General features: G+C 49.3%; 9 protein-coding genes across 9 annotated transcripts; 4 read left to right on the top strand and 5 right to left on the bottom strand.

The window, feature by feature from the left end:
* Positions 1 to 928: 928 nt before the first annotated feature.
* On the top strand, positions 929 to 2,654 carry F5J12DRAFT_785209 (uncharacterized protein; the record flags this gene model as incomplete). Its single annotated transcript, XM_051743192.1, has 6 exons — positions 929 to 1,157; positions 1,207 to 1,260; positions 1,313 to 1,701; positions 1,754 to 2,296; positions 2,420 to 2,546; positions 2,614 to 2,654. 6 exons carry the CDS (start codon positions 929 to 931, stop codon positions 2,652 to 2,654), a joined length of 1,383 nt encoding a protein of 460 aa, XP_051596902.1.
* A 2,077-nt stretch (positions 2,655 to 4,731) lies between these two features.
* On the top strand, positions 4,732 to 5,181 carry F5J12DRAFT_686744 (uncharacterized protein; the record flags this gene model as incomplete). The annotated part of the gene is made up of 2 exons (XM_051740323.1): positions 4,732 to 4,902; positions 4,948 to 5,181. Coding segments are annotated over 2 exons (405 nt in total), but the record flags the coding sequence as incomplete, so codon positions are not given.
* Positions 5,182 to 6,434: 1,253 nt separating this feature from the next.
* Positions 6,435 to 9,900, top strand: F5J12DRAFT_895910 (uncharacterized protein; the record flags this gene model as incomplete). Its single annotated transcript, XM_051747889.1, has 7 exons — positions 6,435 to 6,536; positions 6,599 to 6,674; positions 6,727 to 6,741; positions 6,801 to 6,815; positions 6,872 to 7,157; positions 8,191 to 8,458; positions 8,530 to 9,900. 7 exons carry the CDS (start codon positions 6,435 to 6,437, stop codon positions 9,898 to 9,900), a joined length of 2,133 nt encoding a protein of 710 aa, XP_051596900.1.
* A 69-nt stretch (positions 9,901 to 9,969) lies between these two features.
* On the bottom strand, positions 9,970 to 12,224 carry F5J12DRAFT_957073 (uncharacterized protein; the record flags this gene model as incomplete). The annotated part of the gene is made up of 5 exons (XM_051749880.1): positions 9,970 to 10,175; positions 10,233 to 10,864; positions 10,931 to 11,094; positions 11,174 to 11,953; positions 12,072 to 12,224. 5 exons carry the CDS (start codon positions 12,222 to 12,224, stop codon positions 10,039 to 10,041), a joined length of 1,866 nt encoding a protein of 621 aa, XP_051596899.1. The 3' UTR covers positions 9,970 to 10,038.
* An 817-nt stretch (positions 12,225 to 13,041) lies between these two features.
* On the top strand, positions 13,042 to 14,076 carry F5J12DRAFT_895908 (uncharacterized protein; the record flags this gene model as incomplete). Its single annotated transcript, XM_051747888.1, has 6 exons — positions 13,042 to 13,182; positions 13,239 to 13,299; positions 13,350 to 13,434; positions 13,493 to 13,562; positions 13,613 to 13,749; positions 13,797 to 14,076. 6 exons carry the CDS (start codon positions 13,042 to 13,044, stop codon positions 14,074 to 14,076), a joined length of 774 nt encoding a protein of 257 aa, XP_051596898.1.
* Positions 14,077 to 14,311: 235 nt separating this feature from the next.
* Positions 14,312 to 17,201, bottom strand: F5J12DRAFT_914832 (uncharacterized protein). Its single transcript, XM_051749134.1, has 10 exons — positions 16,927 to 17,201; positions 16,575 to 16,871; positions 16,382 to 16,522; positions 16,208 to 16,319; positions 16,046 to 16,158; positions 15,822 to 15,991; positions 15,613 to 15,755; positions 15,409 to 15,533; positions 14,719 to 15,346; positions 14,312 to 14,659 (listed from the first exon to the last, which is right to left on the bottom strand). The coding sequence occupies exons 1-10, from the start codon at positions 17,068 to 17,070 to the stop codon at positions 14,562 to 14,564; spliced, it is 1,971 nt and encodes a 656-aa protein (XP_051596897.1). The 5' UTR covers positions 17,071 to 17,201; the 3' UTR covers positions 14,312 to 14,561.
* Positions 17,202 to 17,924: 723 nt separating this feature from the next.
* F5J12DRAFT_340481 (uncharacterized protein) lies at positions 17,925 to 18,835 on the bottom strand. The gene is made up of 4 exons (XM_051738969.1): positions 18,452 to 18,835; positions 18,334 to 18,400; positions 18,120 to 18,283; positions 17,925 to 18,058 (listed from the first exon to the last, which is right to left on the bottom strand). The coding sequence occupies exons 1-4, from the start codon at positions 18,706 to 18,708 to the stop codon at positions 18,001 to 18,003; spliced, it is 546 nt and encodes a 181-aa protein (XP_051596896.1). The 5' UTR covers positions 18,709 to 18,835; the 3' UTR covers positions 17,925 to 18,000.
* A 2,747-nt stretch (positions 18,836 to 21,582) lies between these two features.
* On the bottom strand, positions 21,583 to 22,085 carry F5J12DRAFT_914831 (uncharacterized protein; the record flags this gene model as incomplete). The annotated part of the gene is made up of 2 exons (XM_051749133.1): positions 22,032 to 22,085; positions 21,583 to 21,973 (listed from the first exon to the last, which is right to left on the bottom strand). A coding segment is annotated over exon 2 (351 nt), but the record flags the coding sequence as incomplete, so codon positions are not given.
* A 2,616-nt stretch (positions 22,086 to 24,701) lies between these two features.
* On the bottom strand, positions 24,702 to 26,676 carry F5J12DRAFT_895905 (uncharacterized protein; the record flags this gene model as incomplete). The annotated part of the gene is made up of 5 exons (XM_051747887.1): positions 24,702 to 24,802; positions 24,866 to 24,974; positions 25,039 to 25,550; positions 25,603 to 26,245; positions 26,317 to 26,676. The coding sequence occupies 5 exons, from the start codon at positions 26,674 to 26,676 to the stop codon at positions 24,702 to 24,704; spliced, it is 1,725 nt and encodes a 574-aa protein (XP_051596894.1).
* Between the last annotated feature and the right edge of the window lie 210 nt (positions 26,677 to 26,886).

Raw genomic sequence — 26,886 nt, 5'->3', positions numbered from 1 at the left:
GACCAAAGAACGTCCTCCTGGAGGTCATACTGACAAAAAGAACATGCTGTCCAAGCTGGATGGGCTGAGAGGGGGCAGATGAGGGTGGGATGTACCAGGATGCTTCAGGACAGAAGCTGGTAGGAACTCCTGGTAGATATATGTAGCCATGGTCCCTAGCAAAGGGGACAAGTGAAATGACTGATGTGGAGGCAGCCATATCAGAAGAATTAGTGAAATGAGCATCTTTTGGAGGGAGTGCTGTAGAAATGTGTGGAGTGCACAAATCCTTTCCAATCTTGGAAGGTAGGATCGCATGGCTGAGCACTACAAGCGAGTGTGGGAATGGTTTCGGTGTCTGCAGAATTGGTGGAGATACGTTGAAAACCGGAATGCTGTACATGGGTGCTTAAGAATTTTATTGGTGCTTAACTTGCCTCCTCCTTTTTCTTTGGCATTGACAACTTGTTCTTGTGCAAGGGATGACTGCCGACATTGCTGGCTGTCCTTCTTCGCATGAGGGCTATGGTCTTCACCTCCATTCATCAGCTACATCCATGTCCACCTCACCAAACACCTTTGGTGTGTGACAATGGTTGTGTTCCTCTGAAACCTACAGGTAGGCTTCCAAATCCATTCGAGGACCCGTTCCAAAGTTCATCAGCTGTCTGCTACACTTAAGGTCAATGCTAGGGCCGCTGCATGAAACATCCTCACATATTTCATCATCTGATTCCATCTTGACTGAAGTAAGTGCCTGGAATTTATCTCATGACAAACTAGCTAAGGAAGGAAGTTTGTTACATTTTTATGGTCAGGCCTTGTGTGTGCCAGTGGTTCCATCAACTGGGATGCCAGCCGGTCATCATCTGGTGGATCGTACTTAACCTGTTTACCGTCGTTCTTGCCCATTCACTCAGTATCTTTGTTATCTTGTGATCCTTCCCCCATGCAAGCATCTGTTTCAAACCTCATTACTCAGTTTACTGAGGATGTGTTCACAAAAGAAGACAGGATCTGCCAGCAGTCTTGGTGCCAAGCTCTGATATGCAAGGGCAAGCCTTGCCTCTATGTTGTTTCCTATGATCCTGCTCAGCCTGGTAAATTCATCTGTGAAGTGTGTCATAGGTGGTACAAGAACAAACCTGCCACCATAGCTTGGGCACAAAACACCAATGGTATGTATGTTCTGCTCTGTTCGTTGGGCTTGGACTCATACATCCTCAGCATTACCTGATCCACAGTACATACATCAGTCCATAAGCACTGCACAGTCACGAGGTATGTCCAATCTGTGCGTTCAGACTTGCTGCTAAACTCAACTTATTCATAGCTTCGGTCAACCCCCCTGCCATCATGGCCATGTCAAATGCTGCTCCAAACCTCGGCAACTTGGCAATGCTGATGCCTCCACTGCCAATGCCAACTGCTCATCACAACTCCAAGTTTTTCCCTGCTGGTCCAAGTGTCCAAGTGCCATCCGCTTGGCAGGACATCCCTCGGCCAGCAAACCCTCCAGCAAATGCTGCATCAGGCCACATGATCACGCTGCCACCTGGCTCCACTGGTTATAGCGCACATCATGTGCATTATGCAGCTCAACATGAATGTTGGGCATGCATGGCTCACAATCTGCCTCCCACAGAGACAATCTCCTTAGAAATATGGGCAGTCTTCAGAGCTGGGGGCAAAAAGAAGAATCTGCAAGCAAACAACATCAGGGTAAGTTTTGCTCGATTCAGATTGTATGAGCAGTGTTAATCGAGTTCAATAGAGTATCTGTGAGGGGCTGAAAGATGTTGATGCACTGAGCACTGCACATGAACTTTCGGCCATAGCACTTGGCATTTTGGTACTGCGCATCAAAGATTACTGCCCACAGTTTCCCTGGCGAGAGGAGGAATTCTTCATCCATGACAGTAAATGGGTTGACCTTTCCAGACATTCAAGCCCAACAGCATACTTTTATGGTGACTGTCTCCATGACAGCAATCAGAAAGGATCAAAAGCGAAGGTTTTTAAATCAAAACAGTTCATGTTATTCATCATTGTACCTGTGAATCAATGGGAAGAATTTGAAGAATTTCGAGAGAAGCTCCACTCTAGCCCACCTGCCCACGAACAGCAGACATCTCGGGCCAGCTTGAGCACTTCTCTCCCTGGTTCTACGGCCTCGATGCTGGTTGTACCTTGGAGCACGATGATTTCTGAGCCATCCACTCTTTCTTTCTCCAAGGGAGTGGTTTCTACGATGTCAAGTAGCATGTTTGATCGCCCAATCTCACACGATGTGGCACATCTTCAGGATGGAGAAAAGGTATGCTTAGCTCCAACATGATTTTGACCCAACCCATCCACTAATGCATTGAACATAGGATATGGTGCCACCCACTAATTCAAGTGTGATGTCCAGTAAACGCCACCACCATCATACTAGTAGTTTGTCCAGCGGTTCTACTCCCCTTCTGCCCCAGAAGAGATCTGCGAAAACTTTCTTGTCCCCCAACCGCAATCAAATCAAGAAAGCATTACAGTCTGGGGGGCCTCCAAATTCAATGTAAAGACAGGTAAGCAGACTTTCCAGTTGATATCATTGTAGTTTCAAAGTACTGATGTATCTTAGTCTTCCAGCAGAAAGTCATACAAGTGGACTTTTACCTCATCCCGACCCGTGATCTTAACAATCTGGTCAGCGAGAAGGCTGCATTCGATATTAGAAATGCTACCTTTGCTCTGGGAAAATCCATGGTGTGAGTCAAAGTGAGGTTCAGTGGTGAAAACCAACCAAAACCAACACAAAAGACAATGAAAGCAAGTGGTGGTGTGCCTATGCAGTACCTAGATGGTAGAACCTGTTCTTTGGGAGGATTTTTTGCAAGCTACAACACTCAAAGATGAGTGCTGAGGGTTGGGGGTGCTCCTGATGAAGAGGGAGCAAGAATGTGATAGAAAGCGATAGGGTAGACTGCTGTCAGCCTACAGAAGGATGGATGGTGACTTAATTTGATGTCCTAAGCTGTACTGAGCTCAGGGAGGGCTTGGAGTGAAGTATATGGATGATAGATGATGATAAGCCAAGTAGATGATAGCTAGACCCTTAATAAAGTCTCAACTATCGAAGCTGATGAATGATTTACTGAGAGATGATAAATTGTGAGCAAGAGGGGCTCTCTGATGTCTTCTTTTTTCTTTTTGCTACCTAAGTACAGTGACTTATATACAGTACAGGGGTGTTGCCTATGGAAAACAAGGTGCAAACACTTGGTAAGTGATTGGTAACTGATGAGTAAGGAATGTAAGCGATGGGTAATCATCTTGGAAAGCATTGGTAAGCATTGGTAAGGATAAGTAAGCCAAAAAGCGAAGAATCAGTAAGCAAAGTCAAAAGATTGGTAAGTATTGGCAATAGGTGAGTCAAAGACAGTCAGAATGTCACAGTATGAGTCAAGCAATGTCAGGAACTGGGAAAGTGCACTGGAATCACATTAGGGGGAGGCTGTGCATGTCACATCTCGAAGAGATCACTTCTAGGCCAAAGTGGGATGACAGAGAGGCAGTGCTGATCTGATGCCGATATAGTACATCCAAAAGTGGACAGGGTGAGTCAGATGTCAACAGGGGTCAAGCTTTGGGGGTCTGTGGGGTGACAGGAGTGTAGGGGATTGCAACTTTCCCCCCCAAACCATCCTCTCAGTGAAGCAAATAAAAACTTCATGAATGAGGCTCTGTTGGAAGAGAGGATGAAGGGGGAGCATCTTCTGCTGTATCTTGCAACAAGGAGGCAAGATGTGCATCATACTCATCATGGATGTGATCAGGGAGAGTGGAGAACAGTAGATTATACTGTAGCTGTTGCAATTTTGGAAGAATGACAGACAAGACTGGTATGAAGACATTGCAGGGGGCAGGGAGGAAGGATCCATATGCTTCTTGGACTGGAGAGACTGAAACAACCACATAATACCTTTCCAAGTGAATGACAGACCTGAGGCAACCAAAGAATGTCCTCCTGGAGGTCATACTGACAAAAAGAACATGCTGTCCAAGCTGGGATGGGCTGAGAGGGGGCAGATGAGGGTGGGATGTACCAGGATGCTTCAGGACAGAAGCTGGTAGGAACTCCTGGTAGATATATGTAGCCATGGTCCCTAGCAAAGGGGACAAGTGAAATGACTGATGTGGAGGCAGCCATATCAGAAGAACTAGCAAAATGAGCGTCTTTTGGAGGGAGTGCTGTAGAAATGTGTGGAGTGCGCAAATCCTTTCCAATCCTGGAAGGTAGGATTGTGTGGCTGAGCACTACAAGTGAGTGTGGGAATGGTTTCGGTGTCTGCAGAACTGGTGGAGATATGTCGAAAACCTGGAATGCCGTACACAGGTGCTTAAGAATTTTATTGGCGCTTAACTTGCCTCCTCCTTTTTCTTTGCTATTGACAACTTGTTCTTGTGCGAGGGATGACTGCTGACATTGCTGGCTGTCCTTCTTCACATGAGGGCTATGGTCTTCACCTCCATTCATCAGCTACATCCATGTCCACCTCACCAAACACCTTTGGTGTGTGACACTGGCTCGATGCCTCTGCCGATTCAATCATCAGAGTCAGAGCATTCAAGATGGCCCAAATTGCACAACTCAACCTATCACCTCTCAGGGACACAGGTATCAGGTCATCTCCCAATGATCGCATCGTCCTCAAAAGACCGTATATCGATGACCATCCTGCGGAAGTCAAACCCCCATTCACATGTTATGCCCTACAAGACGAGTCCAACATACTCTACCATGAAGCTAACGCTTTGTACTGGGCCAAAGCACTCTTGCAGATGACATACCAATTCATTGATCGTGCTGTCAAAGATACCAAGGTACCACCACCTTTCAAAATCCCTCACCTGCACTTTGTGGACACAGGATTGTTATTTGTGTATTTGGATGTGCCAGTGGAAACAGAAAGGGGGTCTGGGAAGCCGTCCAAGCCCAGCAGTATTGTGAATGTCACATACCTTGTTGAGGAACTCATCCACATGTCCTCAGATGATGAGTTTGTGAAGTACATCCACAATGGCAATGTGGCTCCTTGCTTCCTTCTGGATACAAAGGCAGAAGAGATCACGGACTTTTTGGCCTTTACTCAACACGTACAGTACATCATGACTGGTGGTCAAGTATACATATCTGACTATCAAGGTAAGCTGTGGTGATAGGCAGCACTATTCATGCATCTACTTACATGAGTTCAACCAGGTAGCAGACTGCTTTTGACAGATCCACAGATCCTCACACATCTGTAAGTACATTTTACTCAGTATTCTACCTTGTCAACATCCCGTGCTCTTTTATTGTCCCTAGTGATGTTGCTGAAGGTCAAAGACTCTTCGGTGAGGGGAATGTGGAGAAAGGGGTGGCGCTGTTCGAGAATCAACATATTTGCAACTTGTTTTGTAGATGAGAAGGCTTTGGGATGAAGGCTTTCAGCCATGGATCGAAGTCTCTTCATTCAACCACTTAGACATTAGACACATATGTACTCTAAGCTGTGGGTCTATGTAATATTGAACTCAGATAAAACTACACAATATTTTTTGTAAATGACCGCCGAATCTATCACTATAGCATGTGAACTCATGGTGATGGGACTTCGGACGTTGGCACAATAGCGAATGGACTTGTTGTATTGGATGTTCAACAATGGTATAATGGTGATTGGGGTCTCGCCAAAAGTTTTTTTTTCAAAAGTAGGAAGTGCTCGGGCGTTCGGCGCTGAGTTCAAAAATTATGTGGCGCGAGTGTCTGGCTTTCCATACACACGCAATCTATCATGAACTGATTATCACCGTGTAAAAATCTGACATCATTGCAATGGACCGAATAATTTTCCGACATAGAGCTGTCACCAAACGCAAAAATACCATCGCCCACTCCGAAACCTCACAAGACAACGTGCGTACTATAGCGTTTAATTACGCCATACTACTGGGTACTGATACACAGGCTTACCAACAGCACGCAGAAAACATCATGGGCCGATGATGTCGACGAACTCGGTATGTATTATCCGCCCTGTGTAATCAGGTATCTCGTGGGAGAGAGAATCACTCTTGAGTTGTTTTTCGGTCGATTGACTCGAACTTCGCTGTTTTTTCGTGGTATCGTCCGCGCGGATTCCATGATGACGGATACCATCGTCGACAGATCAACCCAATATAATCGAAGATTACGTGGACGAGAATGGGATCCATGTCGCCGTCGAATGTACTATTAACGACGCTAGGGAAAGAAAGTCAAGGTCAGTCTCATTCTTGTGCTTTTCCTGCTTACTTCCGCTATCATTTCGTTGTTCAAGTACACACGTTAATCTGATCCCCGTTGACTCCGATAGTGAATAGATAACCTGAAAAATCAAACGTACTCTCCAAGAGTTCATCGTCGAGCACCCTGTTGCAGAACGCAAAAAATGGGCCAAATTCGGCAAGGAAAGAGAGACAAAGAAAGCCCGGATCACGCTACGACGACAGTCGGCGAGAACGTTACGCTCAAGATAACTGCCGGTAACAAAGTACGTGGACATTTTGTGATACTTTTTATCACGTTCGACGTTGTTTACTATTCATGACGCAGTCCTCGGAACCGGAACCATTCGCAGAACGGACGATCAAGGCTGAACTTGTGAAAGCGGGAGGTGGAAAAGTCTCTTGTAGACTTTGTAAAGGAGACTGCAAAATGTCCTTACAAGGACCACCTTGCAGGGCCGGAAACATCAGGTACGTCGAAACTCTACCATGTTTTCTGAACTGGTCAGGGGTTGACAAACAATTGAAAGACACTCCTGACGAGGGTACATTTGCGAATGCTGCAGCGGAACCCGAGCCGGCACCTACGACAGGCAAATAGGTCCCTCCCTCGATGCGCATACGTGGGCCAGGCGAATCGATGCCCCGGGTTTGGGTGCCGGTGGGCCAGGCACCTCACGTGATGAGTTCCCCACGCTACGCGTGACCAACATCTCCGAAGAAACCCAAGAAAACGATCTACGCGAGTTCTTTGGAGCTTTGGGTAGTGTCATCCGTGTGTATGTCGGGAGGGATAGAGAGACGGGTATTGGTGAAGGTTTTGCTTTCGTGAGCTTTGAGGATTGGATGAGTGCGCAGAATGCGATGGGGAAGTTGAATGGGAAGGGGTATGATAATTTGATTTTGAGCGTGCAGTGGTCGCGTGAGTGTGGTTTCTTTCTCGGCTGCATTCTGCAATGTGGTTCTCTGTTGATTTGTGGTCGAGTTTACAGTATCTGTACCCATTCGTATCGAACATGCCAAACCATGCTTTCGTCGGGACGTTTTGTAGGTGCGTCGAATCTGGTCTGGTAATCTAATTTGTTGCGGTGTCAGAGACATTATGGTGCGTGTAACTGATAGACCGGCTGTACTTCTTGCCGAGTCTCTGATAAGACCAACGCACTTCTATGACAAGACTCTGGCATGGATTCACATGCGATGATGGTGTTCATCGTCAAAGTACAGCATTAAAAGTACACAACATTAACCCTTCGTAGATCGACCATCATTTCTTTCCCGCCTTCTTCGCAGCAGTCCTCAATCTGGTAATCTGTTTCTTCCACCCGAAACACAGGTTACATTCTGTCGCATGACTCGTTAGTTGATATCGTCTGTGGGGGTGAGAGACACAGTGGACTGACCCGCAGATCCATGCTTCTTACACTGATACACACCATCCTTGTTCGTAGTCACAGCCGGGGGTTGGAGTGGCTCACGGTTGATGGCGTCAAACTGAAGGATGTGATTACAGTAATGCATGCCTGGCGAAGGAGGGAGACGAACCCCATAGAACCCGTCATTCTCCTCGCGACCGTCGTAGTCACAGTCCTTGCACTAATAGACGACGTGGGAGTAGTTATGTGATTGCAGGGTTGGAAGCTGATAAGCGGTTTGTCGTGTATGTATGTGATGTAATGGACATACCACTTCCTTGAGGTGTACGCAGAAGACTGCGTCGTTGATCTCTACGGTTGACATTATGGGCAGGTACAGTGCAAGTGAGGAGGAGGACAAGCCAGTGGGGTATATTTGTACCCGACCAGGGCGCTTGGGAAGAGTGGTCTGGTGACCAGAAGCACTGGGACAGGGGTGGGAACTATCGAATATGGCACGATCACATGACCAGGCGTGTCTTCCCAAGTCTATTACATACTCTAGCAAACTTGAGGGCATAGCGAACAAGCTGGATCTGCAGCGGACACTGGCAAAGCGTATTATTTCTAAAAAGATGGCAGACAGGCTCCCACCCGAGCTCTGGTCTCACATCTTCGACCTCGCCGCGGACGAGGATGTCATATTCTATCCAGGTCTGCCAACCAGCATGGCTCAGTCCACCTGGGCTCGCGCCATCTATGGCGACTGGAAGGTCAGAACACCACAGGATACCATCAACATCATACAGCGGAGGAGTTACGCGACGAAGAAAGTGAGAGTTTTTTTAAATCTTTATACCTTGCCGCGCTACACACCGATGAATTGATGATGTGTGTATGTCAGGCCATCATCCGAACCTGCAAACGATGGAGACAACTTGGAACCGAGTTCCTCGTCCGATGTCTCTTCTTTGACAATCCCACTAAACTGCGTGACCTTCGTCGCATCCTGGACAGAGATACATCCCTGGGGTGGTGGGTTCGTCGCTTGCACATCACCCATTTCTTCAACGGGCGCGGTCCAACCATGGACGACTTTGAAGAGCCCCTCCTGGCCATCCTCGCGCAGACGCCCAACCTTGAAATATTTATCGTAGATTGGCCAATGTCAACCGCGTTCGGAGCCGTCGCTGATACGCTAGGAGCATACTGTCGCAACCTCCGCACAGCCCACTGGCATGTCCCATCCGAACTGGTCTCCAAAGTTATATGGGCACTCGCATCCCTTCCTAGTCTCATCTCTGTCCACCTCACATTCGACGAGGCAATCAAAGAACCTGACACTATCACCCTCGGATCCGCGGAATCCGTCAAACTGACTCTACCTAGTCTCCAACAACTCTTTCTAAAGGGGTTCTGCCAGGAGTTTATGGAACAAGCTGCGGGGTGGACGTTACCTATGTTCAACACTTTCTCCTTCGACTTTGGAGCTAATACGCACGACATACCTGACGTCACTGGTTTCCTCGCCCAACACGGTGCAACTCTTCTCTTCCTTGATCTAAACTGCGTGCCCGCACTAGACATACGCGCCATCCTGGATCTCTGTCCAATCCTTACCACCTTCTGCTTCAACCTCGACTGGAAAATCCCCCCTCCCGAACGATCTACCTCCCTCAATCATGATGGCTCCAACAACGACCCCAATGCCGATTTAGATGCCGATCTCGCTCCGATATCCCTAACCAACCGCCCACACGAGCACATCCGCCACATAGGTCTCCATGGGTGCATATACGCCTTCGGAGTCGGTTACGCCTCCGCATACATCTCCGCTGACCCCTTGCGCACGCTCCTCGTCCAGCGCACTAACGACGCCAACTTCCGCGCTCTCTCTCGCGCATCGTTTCCCCGCCTCGAGCGAGTGAGGATTCTGAACCCGCTATTGTTGCAGGATTTAAATGACGAAAATGGACCGAGAGCAGGCGAGTGTTTTGAGAGATGGGAAAGGTGGTGGGATGCATGCGAATCCATGCGTGTGAGATTGGAAGATTGTTCGGCCGGGCTGCTAGGGAACCTCCCGCGGGATCCTGTCGGAGAACCCGACGGGAGTGACGAAGAAGAGGAAGGCGAGTATGAGGATTATACAGACCACGAGGAAGAACGGACGTCAGCAAGGGTGAGCAATGTCGCCGAGTTAAGGGAGCTTTTGGAGGAGTGTAGAAGGATGTCGGCGGAGGCTGACCAGCAACCATCATTTTTCTTCCCACTTTGATTTTGTTTGACTGCTTTCGTTGGCTCATACATACCCTATGTCTGTTTGATGTACCCTCCGTGTCTTTTATGTATACGCAGCCTAGAGGAAAGGATTTAGACAGTTTATACACGCCTAGTAGTCGAAGTCCACTATGGTTTAGTGATCTCCCGCTTTGCCCTCTGGCTTCCTCGTCTTAAACACGCCCCGTCTCACAACTTCCCTCACAATCTCCCTCGCTCGTTCCTTGAACAGCTCCCCATCCTCATCTCCTCCAACGTGCAACCGTTCCCGACCTATCGACTCCGTCAGACGAAAGTATACAAAAACGAAACTACGGCATGATCACGTACCAACGACCCCCCAATTTCTCGTACTCGGAATCCTCAACACCTCGCATTCAACTTTCCACCCCATCCACCGACTCAATCTTGCCAACCATATTCTATACACCGAGTACTGACTTTTACGAGTGCCCTCTGCACCAAGATTGAGGGTTTCTATGAACGCAGATTCGTCGTCCATGTCTCCCTCGAGGTTGATAGTAGATGGATCATATAGAGATGATCTGCAGTAGAACGAAAGCAGCGAAGATGTCGCTGTCGAAGACCTCGCAAACCGCTCATCGAATCCCCATGCACAGCAGGGGATGGAAAGGTATCCTACGGCATCGCAGAGCGTCGCCAATACAGGCACCCATGGCGTCAGCTCGTCGGCGTGGTTTCCGATGAGGAAGACGCCTGGCTTGAAGAAGTCTGTTCCGGTGTCGTTCTTGGTATCGTCGGAGGATTTTAGATTGCCACTTGATCCTGCGGATTCTGTTCGAGGGTGGTGGATGTAACCCGTAGGATCAAGGGAGTAGACGTGCAGAGCTTTTCTCGTCGCTTCGGGATAGTGAGACCAGGACTGGCGTGCTCGCACATCGATACCATGACCAACGTACCCCTCAGAAACAAGGATATGAACTAAGAGTCCATTTCCGCATCTGTCACAGAGGTAAACAATCGCTCAGAGAAATGAAAACGAGAATCGGTGGGGTGTGTGCACGCACCCTAGGTCCAGAAACCCACCCGCAGGACGAGGCCAGTTTCTGCATGGCATCATATTTGTATCCGCCCCGCCTCCATGATCAGCATCAGGTTCGACACTGCCATCGCGACGAGTCCCATACGTCGCCTTCCAGAACAACATCAAAAAAGTTGCAATGCCTACATCCTACATATATAAAAAACCGGCACACGACCGACCCCGTCAATGACATCTCACACAAAGATCTCAGGATGCATGAACTCACCTCGAACACATGCTTTGCTGGATCCGTCGCCTCCTTCCATTGACTGACGAGATGCTTGTACCGCTCTCGCAGGACGAGGTATAGATCTTGGTATGTCTCGCGTGGGACGAGCGTGTCATGGTGGACACGTTTGCGATAATGCGTGAGTGCGCCCCACCCATATCGGTGGACAGTGTCAAGAAGGGCGAGGCAGGTTCGGTAGAGGCGGGAATTAGAGTCGGGTGGATGAGGTGGGGTGGGCCCCGATGGGGGGAGGACGGCTTCGATGAGGAGCATACCAGAAGCTAGGGTCGTCGTTTCCGACTCACTACAAGGTTCCTGGATATTCTGGACGTACCTCACTGCAAGACGCCTTACTGCAGGATGGTAATAAGGCAATGATTCGCCGTCTTTCAAGAGCGGAGTCAGTATCAGCAGCGATGTTGCGCTGTCTTGCTCGTCTTCGTACATCGGTGTAGTAGTATGTTCCCCCTCCAGAGCATGTACTTTTCCTACTTCCGTGCTTGTGACCGTTGCGGTATAAAATACACACGTTTGTTCAAGACTCGCATCTCTTCCCGGCCTGCGCGGTAACAGCCGTCGGCGTATCGCACGCACAGGTCTATATCCCTCGAGATCGCAGTGCGTAAGAGCCTTGAGCAGCATCGTCTCAGCATCTTCCTGTTCACGGGCTGGACCGTCATCCTCCGAGAAACGCACATCGCTCAGCGTCTCGGATCGTAATATAAGTGTCGAGTTGTACTCTGGGTGGTGTACGAGTTGGTCCACTGCGTTTTCAAACTGGCAAATGGGCAGGTCGGATGCGATAGTATCAGCACGTGGGACGGATGGCGCGGCCGTATTTCAATTGGAACTAGTAATCATTATCAACCTGCGATATGAAACTGGTACAACTCACAAACTCGGTTGTGAATGGAGCAGGGCAGCGTATGATGGGTGTCCATATCTCAGTCCTGCCGCTGCATGATGTCCGGAGGGGAGCGTATTCAGCACTAGTGTTTGTGTCACATGGCAGTGGAGTAAACTGCGGACGGACGACGGGTTGGGTCATGGCATGAGCAGTGAGACTGATAGGAGCCACACGAATTTGCAACTTCGGTACATTGTAGTACTTACGTAATGACAAGATCGACGTGACTCGGAAGGAAGGAAGTACTGCATCCATTATCTCTGCGAGTAGCGAACACCATACAGAACGAATAATTCTGCTCTCCGAGTTACAGAAGTGATATGTTGACAGGCGGGTGATCAAGCAAATACGGGTCAGTGACATTGAAGGGACGTGAAAAATGTGGAACCCTTGACTATTTCTCAAACAGTTGCCATCCCATCGTCGTCGCGACGAAGGTTTTCAAATAGTGTCTCGGTCACCCCGGGTGACAAAACGGCGATAAAACTTTTATTTGAAAATGGGACTGTACGGTATTTCATGAGGACTTATTTTCGCGGATCCCCCCACCCTCTTTCCTTCCTGCCCTTCTCCTCTTCTCATTTCGTCTTAGTCGAGTTGATTCTCGACCCATTTTTGTGCCATGTTTTCTAGAATTTTTTTGGCCAGCATCGCAGCGGGACTTGCGGCAGCCTGGCCAGCGAATAATACGGTCGCTAGTGGTATGTGGTCGGTGAACAGCTACGCGGCGCAGAGCGGCACGGGATCGATGAATAGCTACACATCGCCAAGCAGCGGGTGGTCAGCGAACAGCTACACGTCGCCAAGCAGCGGATGGTCAGCAAGCAGCTCCTCGGCATCAAGTAACGGATGGGCTACGCCCCCATGCACCTGCGGTGGCAACATCTACACGACATCAACCACACCCTCGACCACGCCTCCATGTACTACTACTGCGACCGGCACCACTGCTAGTGGCATGTCTCATACTGTCGTTGTCGCGCCGACTCAGGGAATCCTTCGTTATGTTCCATTTGTCGTCAATGCGTCTGTCGGGGACACCGTTGTGTTTGTGTGGAACGCAAACAACCATACTGTCACCAAGTCGTCGGAACTCGCGGTAATGTGATTCCTCTGCTCGTAACAAATACATATCTAATAGGAAAGCTGTTTTAGATTTGTAATAAGACCACGGATGCGCCGTTTGCCTCGGGTGAACAAAACAAAAGTTTTGTCTGTAAGCAGCGGAACTTCGCGTCTAGTGATCTCTCTGAGGTTTTCTTCCAGTCCAACAGATGGTCAACGATACAAACAGCACATTCTTCTACTGCGGTACTCCAGGTCACTGCCAGAAAGGCATGTTCGGTATCATGTACGTCGGACGAATGTCGGCTACTATGGCGTTATTTGATGTTCACGTCTTGTGTCAGAAACCCTCCGAATGCTGCTATGGGAAGCAACATGTCGTTATCCAGCATGATGCCTGCTATGGCTGCAAACGTAAGTAGGTATGCCAAATTTCCCTCTTACTTGCTAACAGAGTTCGTCAGAGTTCGGCCATGGGCGCTATGTGGCAGTACACGCAAATGATGACTCAAAATAATACCATGGCAGCGGGCTGGGGGGGTGGCATTGATATGTCTGGCATGCCTCAGTGGGCTTATCAATACGTGGCCGAGAATGTGATGTAAGTTCTAGACTAGGAATCTAGGAGTCTGAGCTGATATCTCAAAGGTACACCCGTACGTTCCTGGCTGCCAACCCGGAAACCCTTAACGAGGATGGGAGTGTTAGCCTCAGCAATGCAGGGAGTACGCCGTTGATGGTCCCAGTTGACATCACGTCTGTGCAGAACGGCAGCACGTCATCGCAGGGAGGAAACTCTGGCAGTTCCCCAACTCAATCTGCGAGCTCGAACCCGTATGCGACAATGACAGGTGGTGCTGCGCAGCTCTTGTCCTCCAAAGTCGTCGTTGGTTTCACCGTTGCGATTTCCTTAATTTTCGTTCTCTAGGCAACTCGTTGACGGGATTGCTTTTTTTTTTCAAGCTGTCATTCACGGCGGAGATGGAAAAAAAAATCTATGATAGATCTGTACTGAACTATTAGGTACTGAATATACGTTGTTATTCTGTATGAAATCCTAAGGAATTTCAAAAAGAAAAAAAAGAACGCCTTGTTCTGGCGCAGAGGTACCGCCTTTCAATACCGCGTAACTGTCACTCAAACTCTGTATACTAATAGAGTAAGGACGAGATTGGCAGGAAGTACATCCATTATTGCTACTAGTAGTGTAAACCATGTGGAATGAACAAGTCTGCTCTCGGAGCTTCAGAAGATATATTGAAACGAGGTGAGAATGTGGAACCCTATTGTGAAGAAAGTAGGGAACGGTGCGGAAGGGTAATATGCCAGCAAGTGATTGTCGCACCATCGGAAATAACAAGTACAGGGTAGCGAATTCCTTGAACGATGTTATGGGCCAAATACTTTGGCACTTTAAAAATAACTGAAAAGACCAGCCCGCATGGGAAGCAACGCTACATCACATTTCCAGAGAGAACCTCTTCTTACGTATCCTATTGTGGCTGTACGACCTAGAATGCGGGGGAGTCATAATCGAAAACGGTACCAGTGCTGGTTCAGTGGTTCTTACCTCGGCAAGAGCCGTGGTGACAACGGATCAGGTGACCTCCGGCGCTGTCCGGCCGGCTATGTAGCAGGAGACATACCGCATTAAGATTATTGCACATTAAACATCCCACAAGACGCAGAAGAAGATTGTATCTCACCTTAGTCGGACACGTCGTCGCGGTGACGGTGACAGTGACAGTTTGAATTTGGGTACCATTCGCCCCCGGCGCGGTCGCGGTGCAAGTCGCATTCGGTGTGATCATGGTGTTAGTCGTATCCAACATGATTGATCCTGTCGCACTCGGCGTTATTGTAAGGTATGGGGTTGTGTCGGTCGGGTTATTGTGATGTTTTGTGTGCGTGTGCGTATGACTGGGTGCCGAAGAGCCGCCGCTGGAATGGGACGGAATCGAGGTAGCTGCACCTGCCGAAGTGGTTGTCACGGTGGAAGTTATCTGAGCCGACGTCGTGCCTTGAATCGAGGTTATGCCCGGAGTCGAGGAGGATACAGGTCGCAGCGGTTGACACGAGTTTAACGCCGGAGGCGGGGATGAGTGCCTAGTCGTGTGTGCACTAGTAGCGGGACGCGAACTTGCACTAGTAGTAGTAGGATGTGAGCTTGTGGTAGCGGTAGTGATAGAAGAAGAAACCTAGGGAAGTCGAACGTCAAAGGGAAACTTCAAAAAATCAACGAAGGAGACAACCAACGTACTCCTCCACCTCCAAGGATTTGTTGCAAGACGGACGTGTTAATCACAGCCGCAGTTACAACGCCGTTTCCATCCATAGTTAGTGTAACAGGATTATCTACATTCAACAAGGTTACGCAACCGAGTCCTATATATCGCGTTTCCCACGAGAGAGTTGAATGTTTAAGGACCAGAGGCAGCCACAGCATCAAAGTAAAAAGACATACCGGGCGCCGGCCCGAACGACGCCGAAAACCTCATAGCCAAGAAAGTGAATAAATTCGTCGCTTGGTCGGCGGCAGGGGAGGTCACTTGAGTGAACGCTTGTTCATTCGATGCGATGAAGATGCCTGACTGAGCAAATTGATGGCTATATATAAAAAAGTCAGTACGAACCATGGTAAGGGATAGCAATTTGTCAGGGGCACACACGCACCAATAAGTCGTCCCGGATGCATTGTTTTGGTCGGCTGTGGGTTGACCCACCCCTGCGCGATACAGGTTAACTTTGTCGAGAGACTCATTTCCATTGACGAGGACCATGGGATCATTGAGGGGGACCAGTGCTGGACCACCAGCCGGCGGATAAAATGCTCCTTGGAGTTCCTAAGTGTCCAAAGTATCAGTGGTGAGATTCCCACGCCGCAAGAAAACACTAACATTCGTCGATAGCGCAGGCGATTGACCAGTGGGGCAAGTCGCACAAGCGTTTTGGTAAGGCGTACATTTGAGTGTAGGCTGAATGAACTCGTTAAGGAGGGCATTATCGGATGCTGTTGGGGATCAGAACATGTCAAAACATGTTTAGGCGGATGTCCGTACCGTTCGATAGAACCTCTGCATTAGGATTGGCTTGCGCATTCTCCGGAGTGTGCTGCGCCAACGTATTATTGTTAATCAAAAGGTACGTGGTAACGACATTATCTGACTGGTCCTATTGAAGACGCCGTGGGATCAGACACCGGTGGGCGACACAAACGAACAAATAAAATATACCTGGTCAACGATCCGGAAATCCCGTGTCGTTGGACAAGCTTGGCCGTTTAAACCAGTACCGGGAGCCGGAACCTTAACAAGGTCGTTCGCCACAGCTCCGTTGACGGCAGTGAACCAAGCTGGGGCATTACAGTACGCGAACTATAAGTCGGTCAATAAACATGGCGAGGAGCGAACGAAAGACGAATCATACTTGTCCAAATACCAAGTTGTCCAGCCCGTTGACACAAGTATTGGTGTCGCCGGTCAAAGTGAGTGTATCAGCATTCGAGCCAAACCAAAGAGCAACAACTGCGCCGTTGGGAACGGTAGGCGTAATGGGGGGAATAAAAAAGCCTGCGCTTCCACCGGACTTGGAATGATTTGTGTTGTTCGCTGTACTGGTCATTCCAGCATTGATGACGAGGGGACTGTAAATCTGGATATTGCCAGTCGCAGGATCAAATATGTTTGCTTCCACGAAAACGCCTTGGTCAGCGAAGTCTAGTTGCTACGCATTGAATGGGTAAGTAGTTGCATCTTCAAGAGGACAAATTCTTGATTACATTACATCCCGAGAGTTCAAAAGGAGTCGCGAGGCCCGCCGCTGTGAGAGGATTGTTCGGAATTTTGAGCGTACATTGTGACCGTACGAAGAAAGGAAAGGAAAGGAGGGTGAAAAGAAGGAATGGGGTTTCAAGAAAGTGCATTTCGAGAGAGTGGACAGGTCACAGACCAAGAGCCACGAAAGCTAATCACTTACAAAACCGCACCCGCGGTAAAATGAATAGAATGACTATCAGACGGAGGGCGAGAGACGATGCGGGGATGGTTTCCGGACAAAGATATCGACTTTTATACTCACCTTAAGCAATATGACCTTCCCATAAGCTGTTGCCAGGCACCGACGGCACCTCACGAAAAAACCTCAGCTCAATCTGGCGTCCCTTGGGGGTGACACGAGGTACCTCTGTACCCACCCTCCTCAATCTGAGGACAAACTCAAAACGTAGTTGGTGTCAGGAACCATTGCAATGGTCCATTTTCGCTGGGTAGTAAGGATCGGCATAAACCACCTCTGAAGAACAGGATAATGATATCCGGAACCACTTCTGAGCAACAATGAGATACTAAGGGGCGAATGTGTCCTCCGTAACCAGGATGCCATGCGGGTCAGTGGTATAACAACTGGGCCGGTTGTTTTGGTTGCTTCGGCCCCCTTCTCCGTAAAACCATAATGTACGCCCAAATGCAGTAGCGCTTTTGTGCTAGTAGCCGCGATAATCCGTCACCCATCTGGATGTATCTGGATGTATCGACGTCCTTGCAGATAAGTGGGATCTGCCTCCCTTCGTTGCTAACTACTGGTGTTCGAAGTCCTCGCGCAAATATTACCTTGTTTAGGCATACTTTACGATTTCACATGTAGTCTGGATACCGGCAGGCCTGTCTATGAAGCGTCCAAATGTCTATCGACAGCTTGCTTCATATAGACAGTCTGGTATCCAGACTAACTTTGACTTAGTCTCGAAGTAACACGCGAGCATCACTCACGAAATTTAAAACCTGGTCCCTACCAAGAACGAGCATTGATCTGTACACTGCAAAATATTCCCCCGTTATCGCATCTGTTATTCCTGCTACCACCCTAAGTTTGCTATACAGCAGAAAAATACTAACACCAAATCTAATGTGTAGCTGGGGGGATTAAGTTTGTGATGTCAGTGCCAAAATGCCATGCCAGCAATCCGAAGCCTACCTTCGGCTCATATTTTCTGCAAGAATAAAAGTCAGCACGACGTGATCCAGTATGTACTGAAGCGAATCAGAAATATCGAGATACGGGGGATGCGACGGCTTCCTAATTCCCAGATTGTGTTTATGGTACTTGGCAAGCTGACCATCCATGCTCTCTCGTTTAAGCTACTCTCATTCATCGCGCAATCGCTCCTATGCCATGAATTCAGACGCACCCAGCAGTTTTCGCTGCCAATCTTCCACTTGTACGTTTGATTGTCTGGTCCGACAAAACATGGACTCCTGTTACCATCGGTTAGTATCCGCATGCGTTGAGCGATCAAGACAACACACGAGCAACACCCGTGCTGGGTCATCAACTGACTAGCTTCAACCTCTCTCCCCTCGAACCAAATCTTGTCACTACTGCAGTGACTCCATTTGATGGTGGCAAGTGTCGTGGGATCGTTTGAGCTACCGGAAGTGTTGGCCTTGTAAAGGGTCGTCTGTCGGTTTAAGAAACCACTGGTGGACACAGTGTAGAGTGATCGTCCGTGCTCGTCAGCCATAGACGTATTCAAGTAATCACTAGTGCTAAAGGTGAGTCGCATAATCGCCTTGGCTCAGAGCTAGGGAATCCGTAGACTTTATATGCATACAGGCGCTCTGACCGCACGGCGCACGCGGAGTACATTTGGGATGGCCTTTTCTCTGATCAGATGGTCAAGAAGCACGAGATGCCAAGACACATCCCCACGTAAGCTTGAACGTTCCGCAGTATACGGGCGGCGACGACTGTGCAAAACGGTTAACATCCAATCGCAGCAAAAGTAGAATCGGATGGCGGCCGCCCGGGTTGCTGACCACTATGGGAGAAGACCACTCAGAAGTATCGTTTTATTCCTCATACACGCAGCTCGATTGAAGGCGCGCAATATTGTCTCAGTTGAACTTATCGCGGTACTGCATTTCTGATTCTGATAAGTGATCGAAGCAGTTGTCTCTATGAGTCGATATGGCATGTGTCTACCGAGCAACAGAATAAGCCAAGTTTTGCAGAGACTCGTGTGTGCCATACCTTTTGGAGTCTCGACTCGCTAAGACTAAAAGGGACCACGATGCCCATGAATTCGAGGTGCAATCACTCTTGATTAGGCTTGGGTGAATAGGTAGCGACTCATAGTCTCTTCGTGCACGTGGATTTACAGTAGGACCTCGGTAAGGGTAAGTCACCGTTCTGTCGGTAAGAAGGTTGAAGCAGTCATTGAGCTGACAGGAACCGAATTCCTTGAAAGACCTATGTACAAGGCCCACGCGTTTGGTCCGACATATGTAGGGGAAAGGTCGCGGACGGGAAGGAGCCTGTAAACCAACCTGAAAATGGTATCCCGTCAGTCAGTTAGTAGCCACCAGTCAGCGCCCATCAGAAGTTTACTACTTCTCAACCATACCGCCGTTCCACTCCTTGATATCATGTACCCTATGAACGACACCTCCATTGTAACGTCGATTGGCCTGGGAGCGCGGAATAGCCTGCCCTAAACCATTCCATCAGCACAAATAGGGAAACGCGACGCAGTTCATTTTTTTCTTTTCAACTCATCCAAATGGACTCGCACTATTGTCCTCCTGCATGTTCCGGGGAACTTCGTTTTTCATTTGTATCTACATGCAGGAGTCTACCGCGGGTTCCAGAGCGACCTTTCTATTAGGCGGCGGCTTCAGCTGGAGCGTGCTTCGTTCGCGCGAGCGTTGGGGCTACGTTCCTTTACCGGAGTTGCTATATATCTTTTCTCGGTATTTCTCGTGAGTCTTTATTGCGTTAGGTAATGCTATTAGTCCTCTGGTATATGCACTGTATATGACGTGCCATTTTTGATAGGTGAATAGGATGCGATTTTGATTGATTTGTGCTAGAACGAGGTCTGTTTGAAATGTCTGATATCAACTCGTCGAGATCCATGTTATGCCTATGCTGGAATGATATTACTGCGCTGGAAGCTTGCAGTGGGTGCGGTAACAGCGGAGCAATCTCACCAGAAGATGATTGATGAAGGTCGATATGTATTTGAACATTCCACGAACGACATTTCGAGTAGTTCCGTTCGTCCCTGGAAATCTTAGTACATCTTATCTCTTAAGAGTCTTCAGAGTATCCTGGAAGTCACTACCGCTTCCCCTTGAGGTTTGCAGTGAGTTTTTCCCTTCCTCTTCAAAATATATTCCACTGAATTCCTGTTTTGACCTCCAGTTGGCTTTCTCTCCAACTGTAGATGATGCCAATATTCGAGCAGAAAGAGGACAGGCAACCCGCAGCCAACACCAGACGTATAATGACGTTGCTGGCAAACAGGGCGATACTAAGTACACCGCAGCGGCTTGTAATCTAAGCCAGAGCAACGTTTACAATGGATCGAAAACGTTTCACGGGAATTGACGGAAGTCAGAAAACCTCCTGGTTTGAAGATCTGGTAGATAGTAATTAGTACAAGTAACGAAGCCCAAGTTATTAGGCCAGCATGTAGCGGTACAGTGCAAATGGTAGTGGAATGGGAAGTTATGACGAGGGTGAAAGCCTGTGTGCTACTACCAGCCTCTTGCATGATTCGTCACCTCGTCGACAAGCCTGCGTCGTCCATTGCACATGACTATGAACAAATCTTGAGGCTCCCTCTACGTCTTTGAGTAACAAGTAAGCCAACGAAGACAGCACGAAAAATACGAACAGAAAAAAAGCCTCCGATAAAGGAAGAAAGGCAGACCATTAGCAACCGATGGTTGAGCCCAAAATCCCACATACGCACATCAAAGGATTTCCAACAGTTTCACTCGAATGTTCTTGGAGGTAATGTCGGTTCCGAGTCCCAAGACGACAATCCCGTTCTCTGCAGCGGCCCTCTTGTACATTCGTTCGGAAGCAATGCGTTGAAGGGCTGTCCGAGGTGAGTAATCATTTGTAATGCCCACGTATAGTCGTCAAACGTGACTCACGAAAGATAGCGTGTAATGGTGAAGGCGGCACGACCCCATCCGATTCAGCGTTACGATCTGATCTGAATCCGAGCCAGGAGTTGGTATCAGACTCTAAGTCATTTCCACAGGCAACCCCACTACTCGGACTTCGGATATGACGAATTCACGGATGCACGAAGACGCATTTCTGAGGCTGGCGCAGCGGGAGACCATCTGCAGTCGCGAATTCCACTGTTCCAAGCCCCGATACGTGGCACGGTATAGCGTCTCATTTCCTCTGGCAATGCATAGAAGGTGCAGACGGCAGGCCGCGAAGCGAGCGGGTGGAAGAAAGTTGATTTGATTGTAGATATTCGGGGCTTCTTGTTGGGGTAGCTTACTACGCAATTCCGTGACGCACGTTTCCATTTCTTCCCCTTCGAGTGATGGAGGGTTGTAATGAGTTTGGCTGTAAACGGAAACGGAATCCGGCAGACAACTGTTGCAAGACGACAACTTCCTTGGCCATGCACACAGTGATTTCGCTGGAGCGAGCCACGATTTCCTCCAGGAGATGTCCGAGAGCGTCGGCTCCTTCACCGTAGTGGGGCTTGACATCAGACTTGAATATGCCGATGAGAGAGTACGAGACGTCTTCCTCGACCGTCACATTGCGCGTCGAGGCGAGATGAAGTTTCTCGCGCACACCAAGATCGTCTAGAGAGAATTTGATGATAGTTCCGCGGGGAGTCTCGATAGCGTCTGCTAGCTCCTGTATAATCCCCGGAGATTCCTTGTTGTTTGGTACGGAACCGCCGAAGTACGATTGCCATGCGAGGTCATAGAAAAGAGGACCTTTGGTGAGAGAAGCTCTTGCAAAGTCCATGGCCGTGTCACCCGTAAACTACCCATAAGGTCACCGAGCTTGGATGAGCGCGCAACATCAGCAAGGAATACGAGCGTGGCTGCGGAATTCGCATACCATTTGTACATAGATGTGAGAGATTCATTAAGGATGAAGCTCGTGGACTCGTCGATACAACACATATCTGGCCATGCTCAATCGTGCCCAAGTCTGCATATGTCCCGCTAGAGTAGGAATCGTGCAGACTTGATCACCAATGGGCATGGTCCGATACGTATTTGGACCTGAATTTAACATCCTGGAATGACAGCTCATTTGGGCCCCGTTAAATGTGCGAGAACATGACATATCAAAAAAAAAAAAAACTTTCAACCACTCGTAGGATTCGCTCATTGTCCACTTCTCTCGTCATGGACGAAACCAACTCTTTGAACGAGGAATGGGCCTCGAAGATGCGCATCCACCCAGGACCGTTACAAAGGCAGCCAGGGCCGACATGAATGGCAACAAGGGGTCAGTTTCCGAGAGTCCCGCGAATGACAGGAAACACCTGCGCACCTTCGGTAGAGAAATCTGATGTCGTGTGGCTCGGAAGCATGAAAGGCAAGATCGAATGTGCGTGGGGCACGCTCTCGATCGCCCTGACCGAGTAGAGCACTTTCCATCGAAATATGGCCGATAGGCGATGGCTAAACTTGGAGCGACTTGAGGTGTGAGTGAGTAAATGTGCACATAGGGGAGTGAGAAGGCAGACTCACGTCCTTGATGTCCTCTATCACAGGCTCCAGTAAAGCATACTCGTATAAGAGCGCGGTTTGCTAGCACATCGTGACTAGGACTCGAAGCGTTCGCAATCCCCTCTGAGAGCAGCATTCTGGTGTTCATCGGGCCGTCCCGTATCTATGATTACGAATCTTATCTTTCATAGTTTCAGACGGATTAGAGGGTTACGCAGGGCACGAGAATAGCGTGATGATCGTTAGCGATGTGAGCTTCGTGAATACTAGTAGATGTACACTTATACCGCGATCAAAATACTTAGGTGGAAGGACACCTCTGAGATCGTGAATTGTAATATTCTTGCTGGTTCCACATGCAAGATACCCCCTACTTGGAGAGAGAGTAATGCATCCGACTCCTGCAATGCGTCCAACAATACTACCGGTCTGCTTGTGGGACACACAATCCCATAGTGAAGCTGATGAGCCTGTGGCACATGCAATGAATCTGCCATTGGATGCTATAGATAACCCACGTTTGTTTTCATGGATTGACCATTCTGAAGACAACGACTTGGAAAAGTCGAAACAGGTGATTTTGTCTGTTCCCGCGACGAACAGCTGCCGGCCATCAGGCCAACGGAGCAGACGGGTCTGGACTGGTTGAACTGTTTTGACCTGAATCGAATAGGATATCGCCATTGTGGGTGCTGTAGACGCGGAATCCACTGCTCTAGGGAGAACTTGACACAAGTAACGTAAGGGCGTGGAGTCAGATACCGGAGGTGATCCCAAATAGCTCGGCGTAGTTCCAGTCCACAGATACAAATTCTCCAGACACCACCCTGAATAATTTCGATCCGTTTCGTATCTGAAATAACCAAACCAGCGAACTGTCAATATAACGCCGCCTCAGCCTTTCTGACTGCTGGTACGCACCGACATTCATCGCTGGCAAGCCCGCAAGCACGGTTTGTCTTGGAGATTGGAGGGGAAAAGGACGATGCCAATCGTAGACTTCCTTGCGGCACCTAATATATGATCTACACGTTCCTCCGAGTACCGCTGTCGCGCATACTATAGGGTAAGGGTTGGAAAAAACGTGTGTAAGGAAGACGTGGTGACCTCGGATGTATTGGCAGATTTACAATCATCCAATCCCAGACGATTCTCCAGCGCATCCATTGATGAGTCCTCCGCCTCGCACTCGATCCCGGCAAATCTTTTTGCTCCACCATATCCTCACACTCGCGGATACCCTTAACCTTTTACCCTCGTGCGATGATAAAATACATCCGGGTCGCATCCCTGTCTCGCGTCCATCAGTAGGCTCGTCAGCGCGTGCACCTCCCTAGCGAGATGGGCGAGATAAGATGTAATATGATAGCGATATCGTCACCGGCGAGTATTTCATCCGAGTGCTTCGACGCCTCGCAGTTTGGTACGACTGGAATGGTGGAGTGTCATCCCTTTCTGTCACGTAATGGAAAGGGGGCTGGCGAGTCGGGAAGGGAACAAAGGTGAGAAAACGAGCTGAACTAAGAATGACGGAGAAGGAGCGGGTAAGGATGGTGGTGTCGCTGTTTCTCCTCATCCAGGACTCCCAGTCTCCGACAGTTCGAGTGAATGCATCAGTATTATAAGTCGGAGCAATACTCGCGTACTAATCCTCAGAGGAGAAGCTCTAGCTAGGCATAGCAAAAGACACGAAAGTACGTACATACTAATACCTGCGGGGAAACGGAGTGACGAAGGGACAAATCATCCACATCAGCCTTCCCAGACCACCCCAAACTTCCCGAACTTGAGGATGTCCCAAAATTGCCTCGAAAGGCGCCGCTGCTACTGATAGATGTGGAAGAGCGTACAATCAATCCTCACCTCATGATGAATAGCATAGACATCACGCGGGCATGGAGAGATCATATCGTATAGGAGGAACGCACATACCTTTTTCAAATCCGCCCGCACATGCGGGTACCGCACGAATACATCATCTATGTCGAACGGTACAGTCGCAGGTGGCGATGACTCGTACAGATCGTGCTCTTCACCAACAAGGGTTACATCAGTCCGAGTCTGTGGGCGGTACAGCCGTGCCGAGGTTGTTGTCGTCCAACTCTTGATGCTTGGCCGCAGTCACGGACGTGCCAATTTTGGCTTCCGAATCTGATAGAACATGGCACTCGATTATCGATTCCTTCCTTCCTCTTGTGGATGTATGTAACCCACGCTTGGCGCGCCGACGCTCCGTCTCCTTATCTGATGGACCTCCGGCCTCCGCTTTCGACATCTGCGGCGGCGGTGGAAGATAGGTGATCACACGCCTCTTCTGCTCGTGCTGCGGCGGTAAAAATGGAGCATCAGTACGCTTTGCCTAACTTGGCCCGCCGGCCAAGTCCCACACCAGGCAGCTTGAATGTGCCGGATTTTTTGATCCCACCACTAGGACCATTTCGAGCTTTGTTCGCCCCAGAACCGAGTGCCGCAGTCCTCTTGCCCAATTTCGCCGCGGAAAAAGTAGACCAGGATGCATCAGGATCGTTATCTTCGGTGCCAAATTTGTACGCACGTGCGAATGTGGGTGAAGATGCCGAGTATGGAGGTGGGCGGGGCTTGGGGGGCGGCGAGGGAGGCGAAGGCAAGGAAGTCCGAATCCTAGCTTTCTTGGCTGGCGTAGACGGTCCTGGAATGGGAGAGGCACTTCTTTTTGTAGGGCAATGGGAAATTAATGCGTGCCGCGGATTCGCCACAGGTCTTCCCGCGTGTCCTTGCGCATCCGATACCAGGTACGTCGACTCGCTGTCAACATGTAGCAGCGGGACCTCTTCGTGGATTCGGGTTTCTGCACCATAGGTTGGTGGCGAGTCAGTTCTGTAAACGGATAATAACTGGACAGGAGGGAGTGTCGTTTCTGCTGAGGGATAGAAGTGCAGGCCAAACAAGCGATGCGTGTGTATCCTCATTACCTGGATATCTGACAGGGCGTACGGGCGAGCTGTATAGTGCGTAAGGTCGACAAGAGGGATCTGTGCCAGGTAACCTGCGATCCTGATCATCCGATGCTCTGACATGGGGTACGCCAGGAGAGGAACGTGTGCCTGGATAGTGCCCATGCGACGAGGGATAATGTACGCGCGTTAACACTTTCTTTTCGGAAATAGAAGGTACGCAAGGTCGTGCAGGCTTCGCGGGGTCAGGGCATGCATAGGTTTCGGATCCCTTTCGTATGGGAATATTATTAACTCTCGTTTGGGGAGGAAGAATATTGGACTGGCACAGCCTGCTAGCCGATTCGTTTGGCAAGCTTGGAGCACCAGGTGATGATTCAGGAGGTGGAGGGAAGTTGATAGGAGGCATCGCGATCCCGTGCGCGTGACTTGTACGGCCGGCGGTTCTGGCTACCATCGGCGCCCTTTGTCTCGTTTGGTGCATTAGGTCGTCAGAAGGGGATATATGCGCATTAGGCTCTGGATAGGTAGAGTCTGATTGATCAGGCGGCATTGGAAACGCACGACATCGAGATTTCGGTCTGTTGACTGCCCTCTCAGGTGGATTAAACTGAGAGGGGGCGGTCGCCGTCGTTTGATCAGTTACGGTGTTCGCGCGTGTCTTCATTGAGAATCGCCGTTCGCGTACTTTGCATTACCTTTGACAGCTCGCCCATAAGACGGGTTACATACCTTTGTCACGTTCTCTCCCGAAGCGCGTTTCCCTTCACGAGAGATCTTCGTGTTCTGCGCTCTGTCAGCCTGTCTCTTAAAAGCAGTTTCGATCGGTCCCATCGTAGGGGTCGTATTAGCCTTAGAAGGCATCTGTGCCGTCTCCTTTGCCGACGGAAGACCATACGAACGTGCGTTGATCTTGGCGATACTCCAAGGGTTTGGTTTGTAGTCCACGGTCTCTTGACGCGATGATAGGTCGATGTCGCGAAGTAGACTCGAGACACCGCAACGGCCACGGTCTGCATCGTCACTATCAGAATCCGAGTTATCCGCATGGCTTACGCCGCCCGTTCTGTGGTTGAAAGACCAATCTTGCATCAAAGTTTGTGTTGGATATGTAACTAGCAGATCTCCTGAGACAAGCAAGCGACCCATCTTGGCGTTTGTTTGGCAACAGCCTGGGAACCAAACAAAGCCGGTCGCCGCCAAGCTAATCCTTTTACCATACTCCAGGGACCCGAACAAAAAATCAGCCCATCGGCTGGCGAGTCTTGATTAATGATTAATGTGAAGCTGACTGTGCCGCGG

The sequence above is a fragment of the Pisolithus orientalis genome (genome assembly GCF_024613125.1).
Source record: "Pisolithus orientalis strain OTSU chromosome Unknown F5J12scaffold_34, whole genome shotgun sequence".
Classification (NCBI taxonomy): Eukaryota; Fungi; Basidiomycota; class Agaricomycetes; order Boletales; family Pisolithaceae; genus Pisolithus; species Pisolithus orientalis.
Note: the sequence above shows the minus strand (reverse complement) of the source record. Positions and strands in the feature narration are given on the sequence as shown.

Coding starts and splice junctions, on each gene's coding strand:
- F5J12DRAFT_914832 (XM_051749134.1), bottom strand. CDS start 17,070: ATGCACTTTCTTGAAACCCCATTCCTTCTTTTCACCCTCCTTTCCTTT. Junction 16,159..16,207: donor TGCAGAGGTTCTATCGAACG/GTACGGACATCC, acceptor GATCCCCAACAG/CATCCGATAATGCCCTCCTT. Junction 15,992..16,045: donor CGCCTGCGCTATCGACGAAT/GTTAGTGTTTTC, acceptor TTGGACACTTAG/GAACTCCAAGGAGCATTTTA.
- F5J12DRAFT_340481 (XM_051738969.1), bottom strand. CDS start 18,708: ATGCGACTCACCTTTAGCACTAGTGATTACTTGAATACGTCTATGGCT. Junction 18,401..18,451: donor ACCCAGCACGGGTGTTGCTC/GTGTGTTGTCTT, acceptor CGATGGTAACAG/GAGTCCATGTTTTGTCGGAC. Junction 18,059..18,119: donor GCAGAAAATATGAGCCGAAG/GTAGGCTTCGGA, acceptor TAATCCCCCCAG/CTACACATTAGATTTGGTGT.